The sequence below is a fragment of the Panthera onca genome, chromosome A1, assembly GCF_046562875.1.
Source record: "Panthera onca isolate mPanOnc1 chromosome A1, mPanOnc1 haplotype 2, whole genome shotgun sequence".
NCBI classification, from domain to species: Eukaryota; Metazoa; Chordata; class Mammalia; order Carnivora; family Felidae; genus Panthera; species Panthera onca.
In genome coordinates this window covers 8,613,562-8,633,518 of record NC_138339.1, presented here as the reverse complement: position 1 = coordinate 8,633,518, position 19,957 = coordinate 8,613,562, and the positions used below count along the sequence as shown (strand labels likewise).

General features: G+C 46.3%; 1 protein-coding gene across 5 annotated transcripts in view; it reads left to right on the top strand.

Moving 5' to 3' along the window:
• Positions 1-18,824, top strand: part of CTNND2 (catenin delta 2) — a 957,890-nt gene extending 939,066 nt beyond the window's left edge. For all 5 annotated transcript variants that reach the window (XM_060634364.3, XM_060634362.3, XM_078444403.2 and 2 more), the window contains 3 exons: positions 3,895-4,026; positions 9,963-10,036; positions 17,654-18,824. In XM_060634364.3, the coding sequence (XP_060490347.3) occupies positions 3,895-4,026; positions 9,963-10,036; positions 17,654-17,914 (467 nt within the window). In that variant the 3' untranslated portion in view covers positions 17,915-18,824. The remainder of the gene's footprint in view (positions 1-3,894; positions 4,027-9,962; positions 10,037-17,653) is intronic.
• Positions 18,825-19,957: the final 1,133 nt, after the last annotated feature.

Sequence of the window (19,957 nt, the reverse complement as noted above, 5' to 3'; positions counted from 1 at the left end):
AAATCAGGGTTTTCTATGCACCTTTTTCCAACTTGGAATAGTTTGAGTAACATTGTATTGATTATCACTGGAATAACAGAGTAGTGGAGAAAGGGCATGCTATTTCTTGCTCTAGAATGACATACATTTGAATATCCCACTGAGGGTCTCATTACCACCCCATATCTGATTAGCCTGTTGTTATTACCTTTAAACCAGTTGATAATGATAAAGTCTTGTTACGAAGCGAAACCGTAACTTTTAAGTCACTCAGTTTAATTTTCTTTCTGGTTTTGTCACATTTCTGTGACATTTCACATTGGGAGCATTTCACATTGCTTACATTTTGAACTAACTGTTCTTATTTACTTATAAAGACACTTTATACCCTTTTACAATCACATTATATACTGCCCAAAATTAAGGAAAAAATTAAAGGCAAAATATGAGCACATCATTTACTATATAAGTGACATAGTGTTTATTGTTTTTATTCACAGCGTAAGTTTGAATTTTTTATTTCTGCGTTTTGGGTTTTGTTGTAAGAAGGAAGCATGGATAAATAATCATATCTATATGTGTGCGTGCACGCGCACACACACACACACACACACACACACACACACAGCTATATAGGCTTTTATTTAAGAGTGTCTCCTTGCTCTTTGCTGCCCTGGCCCTGGTGAGGAGCTATGAGACCTGCATCTTGGATGGCATGGTAGAAGGGCACTCCTCTGCCCTTGAGATCACTTGCCATAAAACTTTACACCGCACTTTACTGTCAAAATGATGAAGAAAATCAGACATGAATGGGGAATATTTGACTGAAATAAATCACTCTCTCCCAGCCCCATGAAAGCTTCTATTTTTAGTGTGATGTTACTGCTGCTAACGTTTAGTCCCCCACTAGATGAGAATCAGAAACCACCATGTAACTGGAGAAACCTCCACCTGCCTCAGAAGCACAGGGGTGGCCTTTTACATGTCCTACCTCCATACGTCCTTGTTTTTATGTTTTGTTTATTTTTTGAGAGAGAGAGAGAGTGGGGGACGGGTAGAAAGAGAGGGGGACAGAGGATCCAAAGTGGGCTCTGCGCTGACAGCAGAAAGCCCGACACGGAGCTCGAACCCATGAGCCCTGAGATCAAGACCTGAGCCTAAGTCAGATGCTCAACCGACTGAGCCACCCAGGCACCCCTTACCTCCATATGTCTTAGAAAGATAAAGACCAGTGAGTCTGAGAAGCACGAGGATGGGTTCTTTCTAAAGCCCTAACTGTGAAGAGCCCCTCATTGTTAGGAAGATGCGAAATGGCATAATGGATTGGAAGATGCCTGGAAGGAGAAGCGGTGGCTTATCAAGACGCTATCCCAGCCATTCAGCTAGGCCGCCACCCGGTATTTCCTCGTGAGGCACATTGAAGACATCTAGCAAACACTTGTTGGCGTGATTGGATTTTTCCAGGAGTATGATCTTAGTTTCCTAGCGACTCAGACTAGTGTGTGAGGTCTTGAGAGATAATTACACACTTGACGTAGCTTAATAAACCCACCATCTGCACACTATTAGGTGCTAATATTGAGAACTTTGGTCAAGAGGCTCCAAAATATTGTCCCTTCGTGGTTTCCTGGCAGTGACTCATAAAAGGCTAGCCTTTATGCAGGAAGACCTAGAAACGAAGAAGCAAGGGCAGGGAAAGGACTTTCCCAGGAGAGGACAACAGAGAACTGAAGATAAGAGAGGGGCAGAGGTGGAGGAGGTGAGGGAGACACAGTGGCCGATGTTCTGAGAACACCCGGGAACTGAATACACACAGCCCAGCCACGTTATGTAGAGCAAACACCATTTTCTTCCCTGTCTCCCCAATAGACTTAACACCCAGAGATCCAGAGATTCCGATCCAACAGGTTCTGGGTGGGGTTCAAGTGTCACTATATTTTTATAGTTTATTTATTTTGAGAGAGAGAGAGAGAATGAGAACACGAGCGGGGAAGAGGCAGAGCCAGAGGGAGAGAGAGAATCCCAAGCAGGCTCCACACCGTCAGCGCAGAGCCCGGTGTAGGGCTCGGTCTCACGGACCCTGAGATCACGACCTGAGCCGAAATCAAGAGTCAGGTGGGTAACCAACCGAGCCAGCCACCCAGGCGCCCCTCAAGTATCAGTATTTTTGAAAGTATTCCAAGGATTTAGTTCTAATGGGAAGCCAGGATTGAGAACCTCTCGGGGTTTTGAGAGCTGAGCAGGGAGCCTCGATTTTGTTTGGATAGGTTTGAGAAGCAGGCAGGGTGCCCCTCGGGAAAGGATGGGGGCAAAGGCCCCGTCTGTTTCTCTCCTCAGCCTTTGGCTGTGATGTCTGCTAAGCACTCTGCCTCTGACACCGGTTTATTTGCATGTCTGTTTCCTGACCTCCTCGAGTTCAGAAAGTGACATGATTCGTGTTTCTGTTCCCAGTGTCTAGCGTAGGGATTTGCCCATAGGAGATACTAAGCTTGATGAAATGCACCGAGCGGCTCAGACACAGAAAAGAAAAGGACATTGAGGGAACAGGCAGGCCCGGTGGGCTGGAGCTGAGGGATCCTGCAGACGGTGTGAATGATAAGCTGAAAGACATACTGAGGATTGACTGGAAGGGGCTTGGATACTACTGGCAAAGAGGGCTTTATCCAAAAAAATCGAGAGTTCCCCAGAGTTCCCCTAGCCTTAATGATTACCAGGTATGCTCGTTAAGTATGGACTCCTAGACCCACCCCCTGAAAATTCATGTTCAGAAGGTCTGGGGTGGGGTCCTGGAATCCCTGGATTCTAGATGAGTCTTAAGGTGAAACAAGTTTAAGAAGCACTGTCCTCGGGCATGGAGGCTGGGGACAGATCTGGGACAGAAGAGTACCACACCCGAGCTCTACTGAGATAGGGGCAATTGTCTAAGCTCTAGACGCCAAGCGGTGTCACTGAGGAGCGCAGACCGCGGCTGCCTCACTGCCACCCACACACTCAGACCTGCACTCCTTCCGACCCATCTCGGCACCGGTAGGGCTGTTCACCTGCTGCCGACCGATCCATTCTATCTTCTAAGAAATCTAAACCTCTTTCTGTTTGCTTCCCTACCTCCAAGGTTAGTCTCTCCTCTATTCTGAGGGCACTTTAAAAACTCGAGGACTTCCCAGGGGGATCCTCTAATTACAACCCATTGTTTTAGATATGGAGACACGAAGAGATGACAGGGCTCACTCCCTGGGTCCGGGGTGCAAGGCGTAGGTAGGAGATTGCTCGGGGCATTCATCAAGGATGTCTTTGCGCACCCCTGCCCCAGCCCCCTCCACAGGCTGATCTGTGCAAGTTGGGTCACGCCAGCCCCACAGAACATCCTAGCTGCTTCCTCTGGCTTCCTTTAGGGCAGTCTCTGAGTCACGCGGCGTTTAAGTAAAACCACATTTATTTTAATCAGAGATTCTTCAACATCAGTACCAGCGCCTCTGAAACACCTGATTTTTAAAAAGGAAGAAAGGAAGAAAAGAAGGAAGAGGGGAAGGGAAGGAGAGAGGGAGGGAGGAGTAGGGAAGGAAAAGAGAAGAGAGGAGACAGAGAAAACAAGCCTGATCTCATTCTGAAAACTGTCCTGTGCACCTTGGGTGGGTCATGTCCCCATCAGGATGTCTTTTAAGAAAGATGGCCTCAGGAGATCGCCTTTAATTTCCTGCCCCCAAGCTGCATGCTCCCATAACTATAAAGCACCGAATGACAAGGACAAGGGGAAGGGGTGAGACAAGAGCCAAAAGAACACAAATCAGCAGGTCCACGCACACATGTTGCTTCAGGTTGAGTCACGTGTCTTCAGGACCTTAGCTGTTGGTGTGAAAAGCTATCCGGGCTGCAGAATGAGACCCACAAAGTCTTCCTTTTGATTTCTTTATGTAGCAAGTGCCCCAGCTTCACCTCGGGAAATGATCAGCCTCAAGGAAAGGAAAACAGACTATGAATCCACTGGGAGCAATGCCACTTACCACGGGACTAAAGGAGAACACACTTCCAGGAAAGACACCATGACAGGTGAGCTCGGCTTCTTGCGTATTCTCCTCAGAGCCAGTGGCTTGATCTGGGACGGGGCCAGGCCGGGAGACTTCAAACCATGCTTGACAGCTCAGCAGGACTTAGCAGCTAGAGGGTCACTTGAGAGCTTGACAGCAAGGATTCTCAGGAAGTGGGGACGAGATTAAGCCAGAGGAATATAACTGAGCCTCTTATACCTGAAAATAACTTATACCTGAAAATAACTAAGAGAAAATGTTCTCTGTGGACATTGTATTCTCATTCTTCACCTACCCCTTTCCTTCTCATCTGCTCATCTCGTAACATTCCCTCAAATGAGAGAGAGGAGTCACCATAGGTTTTCTTCTTGACTGACATAATCCAGAGTGGAGAGGACCCAGGATGGTGGGTGCACTATGGCCAAGCTTTGCTCTTCTCAACAGAAGGAAGGGAAAGTGGATGAGAAAAGAGGGGGAAGGGAGTGGGGGCGGTAAAGAAAGAGATTTCAATGAAACCCTCAGAACTCCTGTGGAGGCATTTTCTCTTCTTGACATGAAACCAATCTCTTATCGTGACAAACTCCTAAGAAGATTCATTAAAACCAATCATCACACTTTCTATACGGAGGCATTGATCTTTTCTGCTCTTTATCCCTCACTACCCCAATCATACCCATTGCCTTTCCTTTCTCATCAGCTGGGACCCCATCAAGGCAAAAATTGGTGCCCAGCACCACCCATCCATCATGTGCTGCTTGGCCTTTCTCATGACCAGCCTTGACCTTAACTCCCTTTCCGCTCTGAACAACTCTCCTTGGGGCAGTGTTACTGTTCCCATTCCTCATCCCCTCCAGGCTCTCCACATACTCCTCCCTGTGCTGGTTTTCCCCTCCTCCAAGAGACAGGACTTGGAGGTTCTGCTGTAGAGGAGGTTGTGCCTGGAAAGCAGAGCTTCCAGAGCCATCGGGACCTCTAACAGGGATTCCACACCCTTTTTTTGCCACGTGGACATAGAGATGGATCCCTCTTGAAAATAGGCTGTGAGGAACACGGCCGGATGAGGCCATTCACAAAACTGGGGTATAAAGGGAAGAATCCTAAACAGACATTGAGAACTTATCAAGAGGATCTCCAAAGTGTGAGTTTCTCAGATATTATTTAGGTGTAGACCTGCAGGGAAGCAGAAGAGACAAATTGGATGATTTATTAAGGTGTCTTCCAGACCCAGGCCATCTAAGATAAATCTTTCTAATGGTAAGTGCACTTACCCCAGAGGCAGTGTTTTCCATGGTAACCGTGCATGACTGCAAAAAAGAAAAGCACAGTAAACAGATGCTCCCGATGCAAACTCCCAGGTCAGCACTCTGCCTCCACGTACAGTCCCTACCAGGGAACGTCTCAGCCTAATGCCTGAACTCGTTATGCAGGATGTACCTTCTTATTCTTACGTGCTGCTTTCCCCCCTTAAATGTTGGCCCAGTTGTAGACGAGCATGAACAAAGAAAGCTATGAATCTGAATGCCGAGTCCCTAGAGCCAACGCATTCAGCAGAGAGTCTTGTTTGTACCAATTACTCCAGAGTAGTGACACCAAATCCACCTGCCCCATTCGTTTTGTGGTTCTTATTGCCCTAGGTGGCCACATCACTGGCTGTCTGAGATGACCCATTGAGATTATAATTACAAGAATAATTGTGAAACTGTATTGTTATTTAATTTTTCTTTCTTTCCCAGTAGAATGATTCAAAAGGCTTTTTTTTTTAATGTTCATTTATTTATTTTGAGAGAGAAAGAGAGAGCTTATGAGCAGGGAAAGAGCAGAGGGAGAGGGAGAGAGCAAGAATCCCAAGCAGACTCCGTGCTGTCAGTTCAGAGCCCGATGTAGGGCTCCACCTCATGACCTGTGAGATCATGACCTGAGCCGAAATCAAGAGTCAGACACTCAACCAAGTGAGCCACTCAGGCACCCCTCACAAAGCTTTTAAATGTGGGTGTTTTTATGTTGAAATATTTCCAATGGTACATAATCATGCCCTGCACACATAGTAAAATAAACAATAAAATCTAACATGTCTCCAGATGTTTAATCTTCCTACAAAATGGCAGGGAGCTTGGTAATTCCAGTATTGAGGTATATGTAATTTTTCAAACCTGTTTAAGAGGCTTAACCATCTTTGCTCTAATGTACTTTAAACAATTCAAAAATACGCTATCACTCATCTAGCACGCCTAGAAGAGCAGAGGTCTTTATTGAACAATACATTTATACAGGATGGTTGCCTTTAAGCCGAGTTCTATGTAAAAGTTAGTTGCTGTTACCTACAGTGATGGTAGTGGTGGTGGAGTTGCTAGTGGAGGTGATGATGGGGGTGGAGGTGATGACGGTGGTAGAGGAGGTAGAGGTGAAGTTGATGGTAGTGGAAATGTGGTGATGGTGGAGGCGGTGATGGTGACGGTGGAGGTGGTGATGGAAGAGGTGGTGATGGAGGAGGCAGTGACGGTGGTGATGGTGGGATGGAGGTGTTGATGATAGAGGCGGTGATGGTGGTAACACAGGAGATGGTAATCAGCAGGTGGAGGTGGAGGAGGTGATGGTGGAGGTGATAATGGTGGAGCTGGAGGAGGTGGTGATGGAGGAGGTGATGATGGAAGGATGGAAAAGGCGGTGATGGAAGGTGCAATGATGGTGATGGTGGAGGGGGTGATGATAGAGGCAGTGATGGTAGTGACAAAGGAGATGGTGAGGGTAGAGGAGGTGATGGTGGAGGCGGTGATGTTGGAGATGGAGGGGGTGATGACAGAGGCAGTGACGGTGACGACACAGGAGATGGCGATGGCAGAGATGGTGATGGTGATGGAGGAGGTGGAAGAGGTGATGGTGAAGGTGGTGACGGAGGAGGTGGCAGAAGGAGGAGGCATTTACTTACCACCTTCCACAGTGGCAGGAGTGAGTCCCCAGCCAGGCCAGGTGGGAGCCAAGGTTTCATATAGGAATGGAGAGGACGAATGGCCAGCCCCTGCTCTACAGCACTTTTGCTTGTGCCCATCATTTCAGTGTTCACCTGCAGGTCACACCTCTTGTGACCGCCACATCAAGAGCAATACCTTTTCTTATTCACAAATATCCAGGGGACACATACAGTATAGTACCTTGAAAAATATCTGAAAAACTGCCATCTCCCTTGTTTCTAAGACATCAGAGCATGTCCTACCGTTTCCCCCAAAGAGAACACTCCCTCCACCTTGGGAAAACCATGGGAAGTTTCACGCTCAAAATGCAGCATGGGACAGCTTAAAGTGAAGCAGGCCCTTGCCTGGGTTCAAAATCTCCTCTGCTGAGCCCTTAGAAATGAAGATCCTTCGAGGTTTTTGTGCCAGCCTCCCCCCACCCACCTCTTCTGGATTCATTATCGAGCTGAGATGGAGTCTTTTGAAATGTCTCCTCCCTTAGTGTTCTTTTGCCACCGAGGAGCCTGCAGAAAGCCAATGTCCTCTCTTCATTCAGGCATGCAGAACGGTTATAGCTATTTCTTGAGGTCATGATTCCCTAGGAACGTTACGTGTTCAGAAGCATGCATTAGAGGAGGGCTGTGTGATCCCAGCAGCTGCATGGCCTGACTTTAAAATTCACCCAGGGGATTTTGCCCTCCCATCTGAGCTTCCCAAATGCCTTTACATCAAACGGTCCAGCCCGTTTTTGTCAGTGTCTCTCTTACGCCCTTTTAAAGCCATTCTAATCTTCAATATGTTGATTCAGTTGGAAATCGGGGCCCATACAGAAGAAGAAAGGCATTTCCTCATGAGTGTGCTCTTGGGTCAGACATACAAGGGCAGAGCATCCATGAAGACATCTGCTTCATGTGTCTGCAGAAGCTTCAAGTTCAATCTCAGCTACACAGCCTCCTATAAACAGGTGAAGTGGACCAAAGAGCAGGAGGAAAGAACTTCCAGTAGGAACATCTTTAGCCCAGAAGCCACAACCATGACAGGAAGGGGGAGCAAGTCAAGTACGAGTGCATGATCCCCACCCCCCCCCCAATTAAAAAAAGCATTTTGTTCTGAGTCCCAGAAAAACAAAATTTCACCTTGATGTGACATTTTCCATCAGCAAACCATAGCTCTGAGGGCCTCTTTTCTCAGGGTTACTCATTCATTCGTTCACTCCGCAAATAATGCTCGCTCCAGGAGCATCCACTGAGTTCAAGCACTGTCCCAGACGTGGGGATACTTATTTCTGGCCTCATGGAGCAGTGAAGGGAGGTGATACACAAGGAAGACACCAGAGCAAGCTCACCCACAAGCTAGGACCACATGGTGTTGAGTGTGTTGAAGAAAATTAACAGGTTCAGAAGCCACAGGGTGCCGGGGAGGGGGGCAGAGTTGTTTCACAGGGTTGAGATGGGAGACTAAACTAAACTCCCCACCACCACCACCGCCAAGGGGAGGCAGTCCAGAGGGCGGAGTGGGGGGGAATGGAGGGGGAGTGAGTTCCAGGGAGAGGGATCAGCCAGCACACCATCCCGGAAGCTAAACAAACAAACTCTGCGTGCTCGACCGAGGAAAGAGGGCCAGCATAGCTTGGGCTTCCTTGGCGAGAGAAGAATGGAGGGAGACACTGTGGAAAATCAGACAGGGCCCCAATCGTGCAGCTTTTGCCACAATCACCTTGGCAAAGCCTTGCAGTGACATGATCCAGTGTGCCAAGCAAGGTGGCGCTGCTTTGGGGAACAGGAAGGATGGAGGAGCAGCGTTGGGAAGGGCGGAAGCTGGTTGTCAAGGAAGATTTGACAGCAAGGGTCTAGGCAACAGTCCAGAGAGAGGAGCGTCGTACGCCCAGCCAGAGAATATGCCAGGGTGGTCTTTAAAATCTAGAACGGGCTCTCAGCTCTCACTTCCTAAGCTGAATTTCCTGAGAGGACTTTTACTGCACAGCTATTTTGTGCTTTTAGTAAGAGTCATGGGTGGGGTGATAGGTATGACTGGCCTTGTGTCTCGAGTTAACTGTGTCTGTGAGAGAACAGCTATGGTGTGTCATATCCTATTTTATTATTCCACGGACACAGGAAACTAAAGAAACGCTTTTCTTTATTTCTAGAGTATTTTAGTATAGGTGCTGCCGAAGCGAGCACATCTTTATTTCTAGAGTATACCCCAGTGACGCTTGATAATTTTTTCCAGAGCTCTCTTAAATCATGACCTTTTAAGGGCTATGAGGGGAGTGGTGCCCTGGGGCCTTCCTCTGGGCCTGAGGCATGAGCCCCAAGGGTTCTAGGAGGGTTCTAAGTGAGGAGGTGGGCAAACCCTGCCCGTGTCTTTGGAAGCTGCTGGCCACCGGAGGAGACCTTCCTTCCTTTCGGCTAGACCACAGGCCGCTCACAAGACAGGGGGAGGGGCTCCTGGCCCTGTGTCTATTGGGTCCCAAAGCTGCAGCCTTCCAGAAGCACAGGGCAGAGGCAGATGATGCTTCCTGCCCATCCTTGGGGCCTTTGAGACACGAACTGTCTACATGATGATGAAGCACTCTGTGAGCCCAAGTTAGAAACTGCATTCCTGTCGTTCTCCAGCTCAAACCTAAGCTGCTCTTGCAGATTCCTGCATGCTTCGATGTGGGAGACAAACCTTTATTACCCACCAGTTCTCACCAGAGAAGAAGGCAGTCACCCTGGCAAGATAGCCGTCTGTTTGCTGCCCCTGCCCTGACCCTGTGGACAGTCTGAATGTTATTGCAAGAAACCCACATGCTGTGGGGATTGTATAGAATCCCTGTTCATCTTTCTTAATATCTGCATGTAAAATGAAGAGTCCAGGGCCAACGAATTCTTCCCCTTGGCAATGGACCTTGGGATGGTCCCAGAGAAACCAAGCTTTGTCAGGGCAAGAACTCACCTTGATAACCATCATTCCTCACTTGAAATCTTGCTCTCTTTGCTAATACTTTTTGTTTCCTTCTCGCTTTCAGCTCAAAACACTGGAATTTCAACTTTGTATAGGAATTCATATGGTGCGCCCACCGAAGACATCAAACATAACCAGGTAAAGGAGATGCCCGCATTTGTATTCATTTTCCCCTTCGACTTATGTGAAAGAGCCTGGAATTGTAAAATAATAAATTAGCTTCTGCGTAACAGACATAAAGGACCGAAAAAAGAAAATCGCCTTTTCCTCCACTCACATTTCACATACCATACGTGGGGTGACCACGGTCACCAGAACAGCCTCAAATTTGAAAACAAACTTTGATTTCACTACAGCCACCTGCTCGGGGTAGAAAGCAAGTTCTCGGCTATGACCCACAACCAAAAGGCTCAAATACACAAGTGGACACAGTGTGTAATTACTAGACAGGGATTAGGTGGCTCCTGTAACCCAGCCAGTTCTCACATACAGCTCGTTATACATGATGGTTTCCAATAAAATAAAGACAACAAGTGCAATAATATACAATGAAATAACATGCATCGAGGAATGCCCCGCTATTCGGTCTAGTTGGGGAACCAGCAGCCTCAGCACGGCCCGGGAGCTTGTCAGAAACGCAGAAGAGATTCTTGTCTGACCCCTGCCCCTAACCATCCAGTGCAACAAATGCATCAGAGCTGCCTTTTTTCGAGGCGTTTAGGTGATGCGTGTGCATGTCCAAGTTTGCGGAATGCTGGCCGTAGCTCCGTCCAGAAGCACTCTTAAGTTTGTGAGTGTTTGTCTTATTTGGCAAATATTCACTGAAGGCTCGTGTTCCCTGTGCTTCTGTGGGAGCTATCAAAGCAGGAGGCACAGCCTTCGCCCCTCCATTGACTGACAGCTTCATACATTTGGCCCCTGGAGTGGTCATGACAGAAAGACGGCTGTTCCTCATCGCCGTTGGCCACCGATAACCACTGCCAGAGCTGGCTTCTGCTGACGCTCGGGATTCCTGCCACAGGTCAGGGAAGCTGGGCTGAAAGATAAATCTGAAAGCTGTTTGTTTGATCGCAATAACCAGATGACATGGAACTTAGATGTGCGGTGTTAAAGCATTTCTCAACACCCTGTGGGGCAGCATCTTTGAAAAGGAAAGGGACTCCCTTCTAGCAGATAGAATATGTTGTGCAGGGCTGTTTCCAAAAGAAGGAGGAGGACACGAAAAGTATCTCCTCGACCTTAAATTACCTTTTCCTCTAATCACCCATCAGCAGGAGAAATGGTCGTGGGTAGAGGAGTTATCCCTTTGCCCTCGATGTTCCAGTCCGTGCGGAGCCGTTCTGGAAGACAGCTGGTGTGGTTCACAAACCCCCGGTGAATGCCCAGGCCCCACGGCCCGCCTGACACGTTGGTAACATCTATTTGGCCTCCCTCAGCTCCGGTCTTTGCTAAAAGCAAAGAGGTCAATGAATAAATAAATAGGTGTATGAGCACTAGACAAGAGAGCACCGGGGGTGGCCACCAGCCGTCCGCGTGTCAACGTGCCTACGGGAACACAAAGGAAAATGGAAGCAAAATGTATTGGAAATGCCAACTTCAGTCACGGAAAACAACTTTTATATTTTCGCAAATATCAGGTACAGTGAGAGAATTGGCTGTAGCTCTTAATGATACTTGTCAGGATGTGATAGGACCCTGACTTTGCATCCAAGAGTATAGGAATTGTCTTTAGTTTCCTCAGGTTAGGAGAAGCTCATCACAAGAATGGAACGTATTCTACACCAGTATTTCTTTCCATGGGATTCCACTAGCGCTGGCAGCGAAGAAATGTCCTGGTGTGGCCCAGAGGTCCTTGGCATCTTACAATGTGGCTGCAGAAGTTTCCTAGCGCTGCTTGCAACCTAGATATGCAGGAAAGTCCACAGTGGCTCTATGGGCAATTCTTTTCTCCAGAGCCTATTCTGAACAATGAAGCCAATTGGAATTAATGTGCTAGGATGGCATCACTGCCTGGAGGGAGGGCGTGACATAATGTAACCTTTTTCCCAGCATGCCCCAGAACATACTCAGCCTCAGCGCGAATTGTCAAGGCCATGGTGCCCCCCGGCGAATGCTGGGAAACTCAGCCGGGATGGAGTGCAAGCTCTGCACCATTTGGCAACACAGGGGAGATGCTGTAGACAGGCCACTGGTTGAGCTGAGTCCCACAGTTTCACCTGGTGTGATCAGCTCAGTGCCGTCATTAGTCCCTGAGAAGGTCCAGCAAAGGGAAGTAGATGATGAGACTCTTAACCCCATTCTAAGATCAAGCAGCAATTAAAAATGTCCACCAAAAAGAATTTTTTCCCCCCAAAATTTCCAAGGTAAATCATTATGACACTCCAGGAAACTCCAGTGTTACTGGAATAAACTTGGGCTCTGTTTTGAGGTATGACCACCCTACCCATTCAAAAGAAGAGGGGACTTGGTTCTTTTCCAGTTGAGTAGTTCTAGAGACAACCTTGTACCGAGCCTCCATAATTTGGATTTTCTGGCCATGTGGACATGGCTAGTCATCCCAGATGGATGGAATGCTTTCATTTTTGGAATTTTCCTGAGTTGAGAGTGACCTCACAACCTCACAGCTAATAAAAGACCAGCTTGAACAATTTAACCAGGAGGAATATGGCAGAGTCCGTTCCATTTCAGTGCTGACGCTTGTCCTCTGCTGAGCGCTCTAGTCTCCTGGGTGTCTCAGTCGCCCACCGGGCCTCATGAACTTCACAGAGGCTGGACAGTGACTCATCTCCAAGAAGAAGCAATTCACTGAGGGAAACTGGTTTGAGGTAGGTCTCCAAGAGGAGTCAATGACAATGAGAGCTGGGAATGTGGCCCCAGCTCCAAATGCATGGGCAGGCGAGGCAGGGTCCAGGGCAATGGCCATAAGCCAGGCTTTCCATGACTCAATGGAAAGGGAGCCAGGCAGCTGCTCAGCTGTGGCTCTCTCCATGAGACCACCTGGAATTCCAGTCTCATTTTCACTGAGTTCCAAGCCTTACGACTCCTAGAAGAAATAGCCATTAGTCTGAAATAACATCTGTGGTCCTTGGTTTTTATATCTCCAATCAACTGGTTGCAGACATCATTTTAAGAATTAACTACTTAAACTCCCCCAAATTGTTATTGAGCTTCTACTAGTCTATCACATACTGATAAAGAAAAACAGGGGCGCCTGGGTGGCTTGGTCGGTTAAGCGTCCGACTTCAGCTCAGGTCATGATCTCGCAGTCCGTGAGTTCGAGCCCCGCGTCGGGCTCTGTGCTGACAGCTCAGAGCCTGGAGCCTGTTTCAGATTCTGTGCCTCCCTCTCTCTGTGACCCTCCCCCGTTCATGCTCTATCTCTGTCTCAAAAATAAATAAAAACGTTTAAGAAAAAAAAGAAAAAAAGAAAAATATCACATTCAACTGCATATATCTAGCTAGCAACAGAAGTTTTTGTTCCTAAACTAGAGACAAAGGGGTTTAGTGTTTTGATGACCACCATTAAAATGATTACCATTGACATCAAAACAGCATCTTGAGGTCCTGGTTGGTGTCCTCAGTTTCACTGCCAGGTGGGAAGAGCAGGTGAAATTGTCCTCAGAGATTCAAGGAGAATAAAGGTTTGCTTTTGGTCACCCAGCTCAGAAAAGGAAAAGACTCCAACCTGGTTCATCTGCCTTCTTGTCCCATCTGGTCTCCTCTCTACCAGTGGTTCTCAAATTTGAGCATGAGCCAGAATCCCCTGAACAACTTACTAAATACACATCAGTGGCCCCCCACAACCCCATAGTTTCTGACTTGGTGGGTAATCTGCATCTCTAACAAGCTTCCAAGTGATGTTGATGCAGTTGAACCAGACTTTGAGAACCGTGAATCCTTATCACATGACCTCTTTCATTGTATATTATCACCCTGAGTCTTCAGCTTTCGCCATGTGGTCAAGTTTGAAGATCTGTAATGGACAGCTATTTCCCTTGTGTTAGAAAGAAATACAGGTTGTAGGCAAACTCCGTGAGGAATCAGCCAAGTTTTCCTCACTGTGCTAACAGAACTGGGGGGTAGAGAACTGGCACTATCCTTCATAATTTAAACTCAACATTCTCCTATTGAGGAAAAGGTTCAACAAAGGTGCCTTTATGGGAGCAGGAGCCACAGGACAGAGCCCAGTCTCCCCATGTGAGCCAGCTGGTTGCACCTCCCCTTCCCAGAAAGGACGCTGCCTTAAGGCAAAAGCAGACACCCTCAGGCTCCTTGGTTGTGCCACGGTCTCACTGAGCCACAACAGACACTCAAGTTCAGAATATGCCACTATTGTATATGAACATCATTCTAGTTCCTTCATAGAAGTCTGCTTTATGCAAACAGTACAATGTAAAAAAAAAAAAATGCATTTATTTTTAGTTCCTCTATGGGGAAGGCTTATATTTGGGAGCTCAAAATACGTCCAATTTTGAGCTCTGTCAGATTATCCCTTAGAGTAAGTTATAAAATAGAGCCAACATTCCTCCACTGTGAATGTGCATCCACAGTCAACATCTGCACGACCAGGCCGATGAGCAACTTTAATCCCTCCAAACACAGCAGTGCCACCTGTCACCCATCCTGGATAGTTCATTTACACACACTCTCAGAACCACAGAACTAACTCTTAAAAGGGGTTGACGGGAGACTTTATGACCAATACAGATGAATTAAAGAGGGCAAGTCCTCAAGGTAAGAGACTAAGATAAACGTGCCCGACCTAAAAACGTCCACCAACCAGAGAGAACATGGCAACAGTAAGAAGTTTGAAACGGGTTGTGCAAAAGCCTGAAAGAAGCAGCCACTGTGGAGAGCCATAAGCCTGTGGGTGATTTCCCCTGCAGATCTCCCCATCTCTGGCCGATAAGACTGACACAAAGAAGTGAGACCTCTTCCAAGGTTACTTTTGTCCACTAGCCTCCCTTCTTATTATAGAGCCTTGGGTCAACACAGTGAGGCTGGCCCTCAAGCTTGACCGGTTTGGCTCAACCAAAATTGTGTTTGTGTGGTGGAGAGAATGTGGACTTCTGACTCAGCCAGACATGGATTCACATTCTAATCTCACACCACCACTAGCCATGACATCTTGGAGGAGTTTCTTAATTTCTCTGAGCTTCAGTATCTTCATCTATAAAGTGGGAATTGGATGGATGGATGGATTGATCCCAATAGGGAAGGAGAGATACATGATGAGATAGATAGAGACATATACATACATATATACACGTTTCTGTTATTAAAGGTTAAACAAAGAGGAATTTGTTAAATGTTGGGCATAGCGCCCACTGACATAAAAGCACAGTAAACTCTAGCCCCCTCCCCGTGTGATTTTTCTAGATCTTCCAGCTCCTACCCTTCATATGCTCGATGCTTAGTAGCAGCACAGTGCTGGAGCACAGAAGTTCAGCCTAGCACACAGCTCTTCAAAGGATAGCAAAGAGCGCCTCAGCCTAGCCACGTAATTTGGTAGACCTGGCCTTGTTTAATTACAGATGATTAATTCCAAACATCCCTCTCATGGCCAGGCTCTTAGGCTAACATGTTTCGCAGGTAGCCCAAAACCTCACTCATCAGCACCACTAACGAGAAGTGTGGGACATAGTGGATGGCAGCTATGATGAAGAACAGGTCAATTACTAGTGTAAATCAATTATATGTAAAAGAGGGAGGTTCACTTACTTGAGAGAAGAATTATGTGCAGGTCATTAGAAGCATTCATTTACACACAACGTGCTAATTACAAGTCATTATTAACTAGGACCAATTTCTATAGGATGTTTCCATTCTGAGCTTTAGTTAAATTAATAGGGAATTACTGAATCTGCTTGGAGGTGATCATACTGTGTTTCTTTAGAAGTGTTCTATCATTCACACCAGACCTTCTTCCCAGTGACTGCACATGAGCAGAGCTTCACAGGTGACTGTGTGCCCTAGCTGCGGGGAGGTTCCGCTCATTTCGGGTGCATAGTACTAGAAAAGGGACCCCAGAGGCAGTCAGAAGGGAAGAGGAGAGCCAGACCTCCACATACAGGTGTTAATTACCAGCCCATGAACAGTCTTGGTCTTACTGTCCTTAAAACTAAACAGGTGGAACTAGTTCTTGACTTTACATATCTCAGAGGCTCATGTGACCCCTCTAAATTTTCAAAGCCTCCTACATCAGACAGTAACTTGCAAAGGACAAGAGGGCAAAGAGCACGGAGGTGGGCTGAAGGGATACGAGACAGTACTGAAACCCCTCCTCCTCAACTAAAAGCTTCATAACCCCACATCATTCTCGAGTTCAATAAATTCTTATGGAAACCAAGTTGGGGAACGTTTTCATCCTCCTGAATATGTTATATTTGGAGTGGATTTCCTGTTGTCAGTACATGCTTGTCTGTGCAACCTTCTGATCACTTGTGCAACCTTCTGATCACTTAGGCAGGTGTGATGGAATGACCCTACCAGTGGGAAGCCTCCGTCCTCCAGAGAGGTATTGATCACAGCCCACTGCACGGGTGGAAAGATACCCAAGTGACCATTAGACCTCATACATCTTCACCGTCTCTTTCTCTGGGATTGCAACAACCTAGGTGTAATGGAAAAAAAAAATGCAGAAGAGAGGAAGATCAACTAGTTGTGTTCTATAGCGTCTAGTCTATGCGTCTTTAATTTAAAAGGTCATCTACTAAAATGTTCAGCTGTTGTGGCAGTTTGGCAATTCCTTGAAGAGTTACACCTCAAATTATCAAAAGATCCAGCAATGCCACTTCTAGGTCCATACCCCGAACATTGAAAGCAGGGACTCAAACAGGTACTGGTGCGCCCACATTCATTATAGCATTATTCACAATAGCCAAAAGGAGCAAACAACCCAAGTGGCCATCAACAGATGAATGGATAAACAAAAAAAATACGCATACAATAGCATATTGTTCATCCTTAAAAAGGAAATCCTGTCCCATGCTACGATATGGATGGCCTTTGAGGACATTACGCTAGGTGAAAGAAGCCAGACAGAAAAGGACAAATATAATACGATTAGACTTACATGAGGCGTCTAGAATAGTGAAATTCAGAGAGACAGAAAGTAGAATGGGCTGCCGTGGGCTGGGGCAAGGAGGAAAATGGTGAGTTATGCTCAACGGGTCCAGAATTTCTGTTTGAGATGATGAAAAAATTCTGGAAATGGGGTACCTGGTTGGCTCAATCGGTTACGTGTCCGACTCTTGATTTTGGCTCAAGTTGTGATCTCACAGTTCGTGAGTTCAAGCCTTGATGACAGTGTGGTGCCTGCTTAGGATCCTGTCTCTCCCTCTCTCTCTGCCCCCCTGCATTCTTTCTGTTTCTGAAAATAAATAAATAAACTTTTAAAAAACGCTCTGGAAATGGATAGTGGTGATGGCCGCACAATGCCATGAATATACTTAATGCCACTGAAGTATACATTTACAAGTGGTTAAGATGGCAAATTGTATGTTAACGTATGTTTTACTACAATCATAATCTTTTAAAAAGATTATGTAGAATGCTAGTGCATGGACCCAGGCACCAGCTTATAAAAGGAAGGGCGATCAGAAGTTGGCAGTGTCTGGAGAAGCGCCATGGTGGTCGATCGGGGGGGTGGGGGGCACGGCCCAGCCCTTAACATGGAAGGCTTGAGCGCCTGGCCGTGGGGGGGTTGCATCAAGGGAAAGCGAACCAGCCCAGGTGGATCTTCTTTTCTGTGCAGGTTCCAGCACAGCCAGTCCCACAGGAGCCCAGCAGGAAAGACTACGAGACCTACCAGCCGTTTCAGAATTCCACGAGAAACTACGACGAGTCCTTCTTCGAGGACCAGGTCCACCATCGCCCTCCCGCCAGTGAGTACACCATGCACCTGGGACTCAAGTCCACCGGCAACTATGTCGACTTCTACTCAGCTGCCCGTCCCTACAGTGAACTGAACTATGAAACTAGCCACTACCCGGCCTCCCCCGACTCCTGGGTGTGAGGAGCGGGCGGCACGAGGCGCTCCGGGAACAGTGCATGTGCATGCATACCACAAGACATTGCTTTTTTTTTTCCCCCTGCAAATTTAGTTTGTTCAAGCCTGTTCCGTAGGAAGGCTGTGATAACCAGTAAGGAAATATTAAGAGCTATTTTAGAAAGCTAAATGAATCGAAAGTTAACTCGGAAGTCAATAGGAAGCTAAAACGATCCTAAATATGACATCGTGCAACACCTTTCTAGTTTGAGCTGTAGAGTATAAAAAGTGCTTTATATTGAACGTGGCTGAAGGCAGCAGAGGAGACGGTCGGGGTGGTGGGGCGTGAAGGTTGCAGTTAAGCACAAGGGACAGTGTAGTTCACACACTTTAGAGGGACGGCTTCTCACGCTTTGTTTACTCTCTTCATCCGTTGTGATTCTAGGCTTCAAGTTGCATTGGGGTTCCTCTGTACAGCAAGATGTTTCTTGCCTTTTGTTAATGCATTGTTGTAAAGTATTTGATGTACATTACAGATTAAAGAAGAGAAGCGCATTGTGTATATTACACCATGCCGTGTTTCCTCATCTATGGTTCTAAATATTGCTTCAATTTCAAACTTTTGAAAGATGTATGGATTTCCAGTTTTTCTTTTCTTTTCTTTCTCCCAGTATGTTTTAACAAAAAAAAATGGGAAAAAAAGGAATATTTAGCAGTATTGTTCGTTCTGATATGTGAATTTGTTTGTGGCAAGTAAGCAAGGCATTCAGCAGTTTCTGACAATTAACATACATCATTCCACACTCCTTGTCAACAAAGTGCTTTTTCACTGCCTAAAATTTTAGATGTAGATATTTGAAATAGATTTTTTCATTTATACCAGTTTTCTTTATGATGATACAGTGTTAAAAGAAAATAAATTACAATTGATCTGTCATCCATATTTGCTAAGAATGTCTATTTCCAAGGACCCTATCTTACAAAATACACATTCTTGCCTGTGTGTCTGTGCGTGTGTGGGTGTGTGTATGTCCACGTATGTATAAAAATGACCTGTGTGAGATTTTATTTTGATAGAAGCTACTTCATTCGCTGTTCATCTTGTACAAGCTTTGTTTCTGGTTTTCGGTATAAATGTACATCACTTTGTTCTTCTCGTACTCCATCTATTCTTCTGACCATCTAGTGACTCAGGATATTAGGCCAGTTGAAGTGAAGTTATAGGATTTTCACACATTCACACATTCTTGGACACCACCTCTTTCTACAGGTCCATTTCCTTCCACGTTTTATGCCCTGGGAACACAATAAACCATGGCCAACTCAATAATTTCACTTTGGGGCCAATTACTTGAAGTATCAAGAAATGTAAACTGCTCGCCTTATTACCCCCAAACTTTCTGTTCATGTGGCAGGGAGCAGTGGACCATTATGGATTAGATTATTAAAATTGAACTTGAAGCCAATGTTAGAATAGTGGTTAACAGAGCTAAGAAATAAGGCTAACCATTTACAAGAACACGGGCTGTGGGTAAATCAGCTTTGCTCTTAGATGCAAGTGACTGAGGCCAGTAGGTGCCTAGTAAATGTTAACTGTTCTTGGAAAAAATAAAAATTAAATAACAAAAGAAATTGGCTGACCATCTTCCTTTAAAACTTGCTCCCCTTCACTCTACATAGTTGAATTCAGCGCAAAGCCCAAGATCAGTGGTTCCTTCTCCAAATTTAGCAACAATCAAAAAACTTTTTTTGTTCAGGTGTATTTTTGCAAATGAAAAGCTGATTTCCAAAATAGAGCAGGAGACACAAATTTGCTTTTGAACTGTCCTGTAAATTACCTGCAAGTTGGACCCTGTTGCACTGTTTATTCTAGGACTGGATTCGGCATTGGTGGGTTCCCTCACAGGAATGCTCCAGCCCCCGTGGAGAGAGAGAAAATTAGCACTGAGCACAACGTGTCCTCCTCATCCGTGAACTAGTGAAGTTCGTCGAGGCAGAGGTTATGGCATAGACATGACTTATCCATAACCTAGTAGCTGGTTTGACTTTTCCAAAAGTGAATGATAGGAC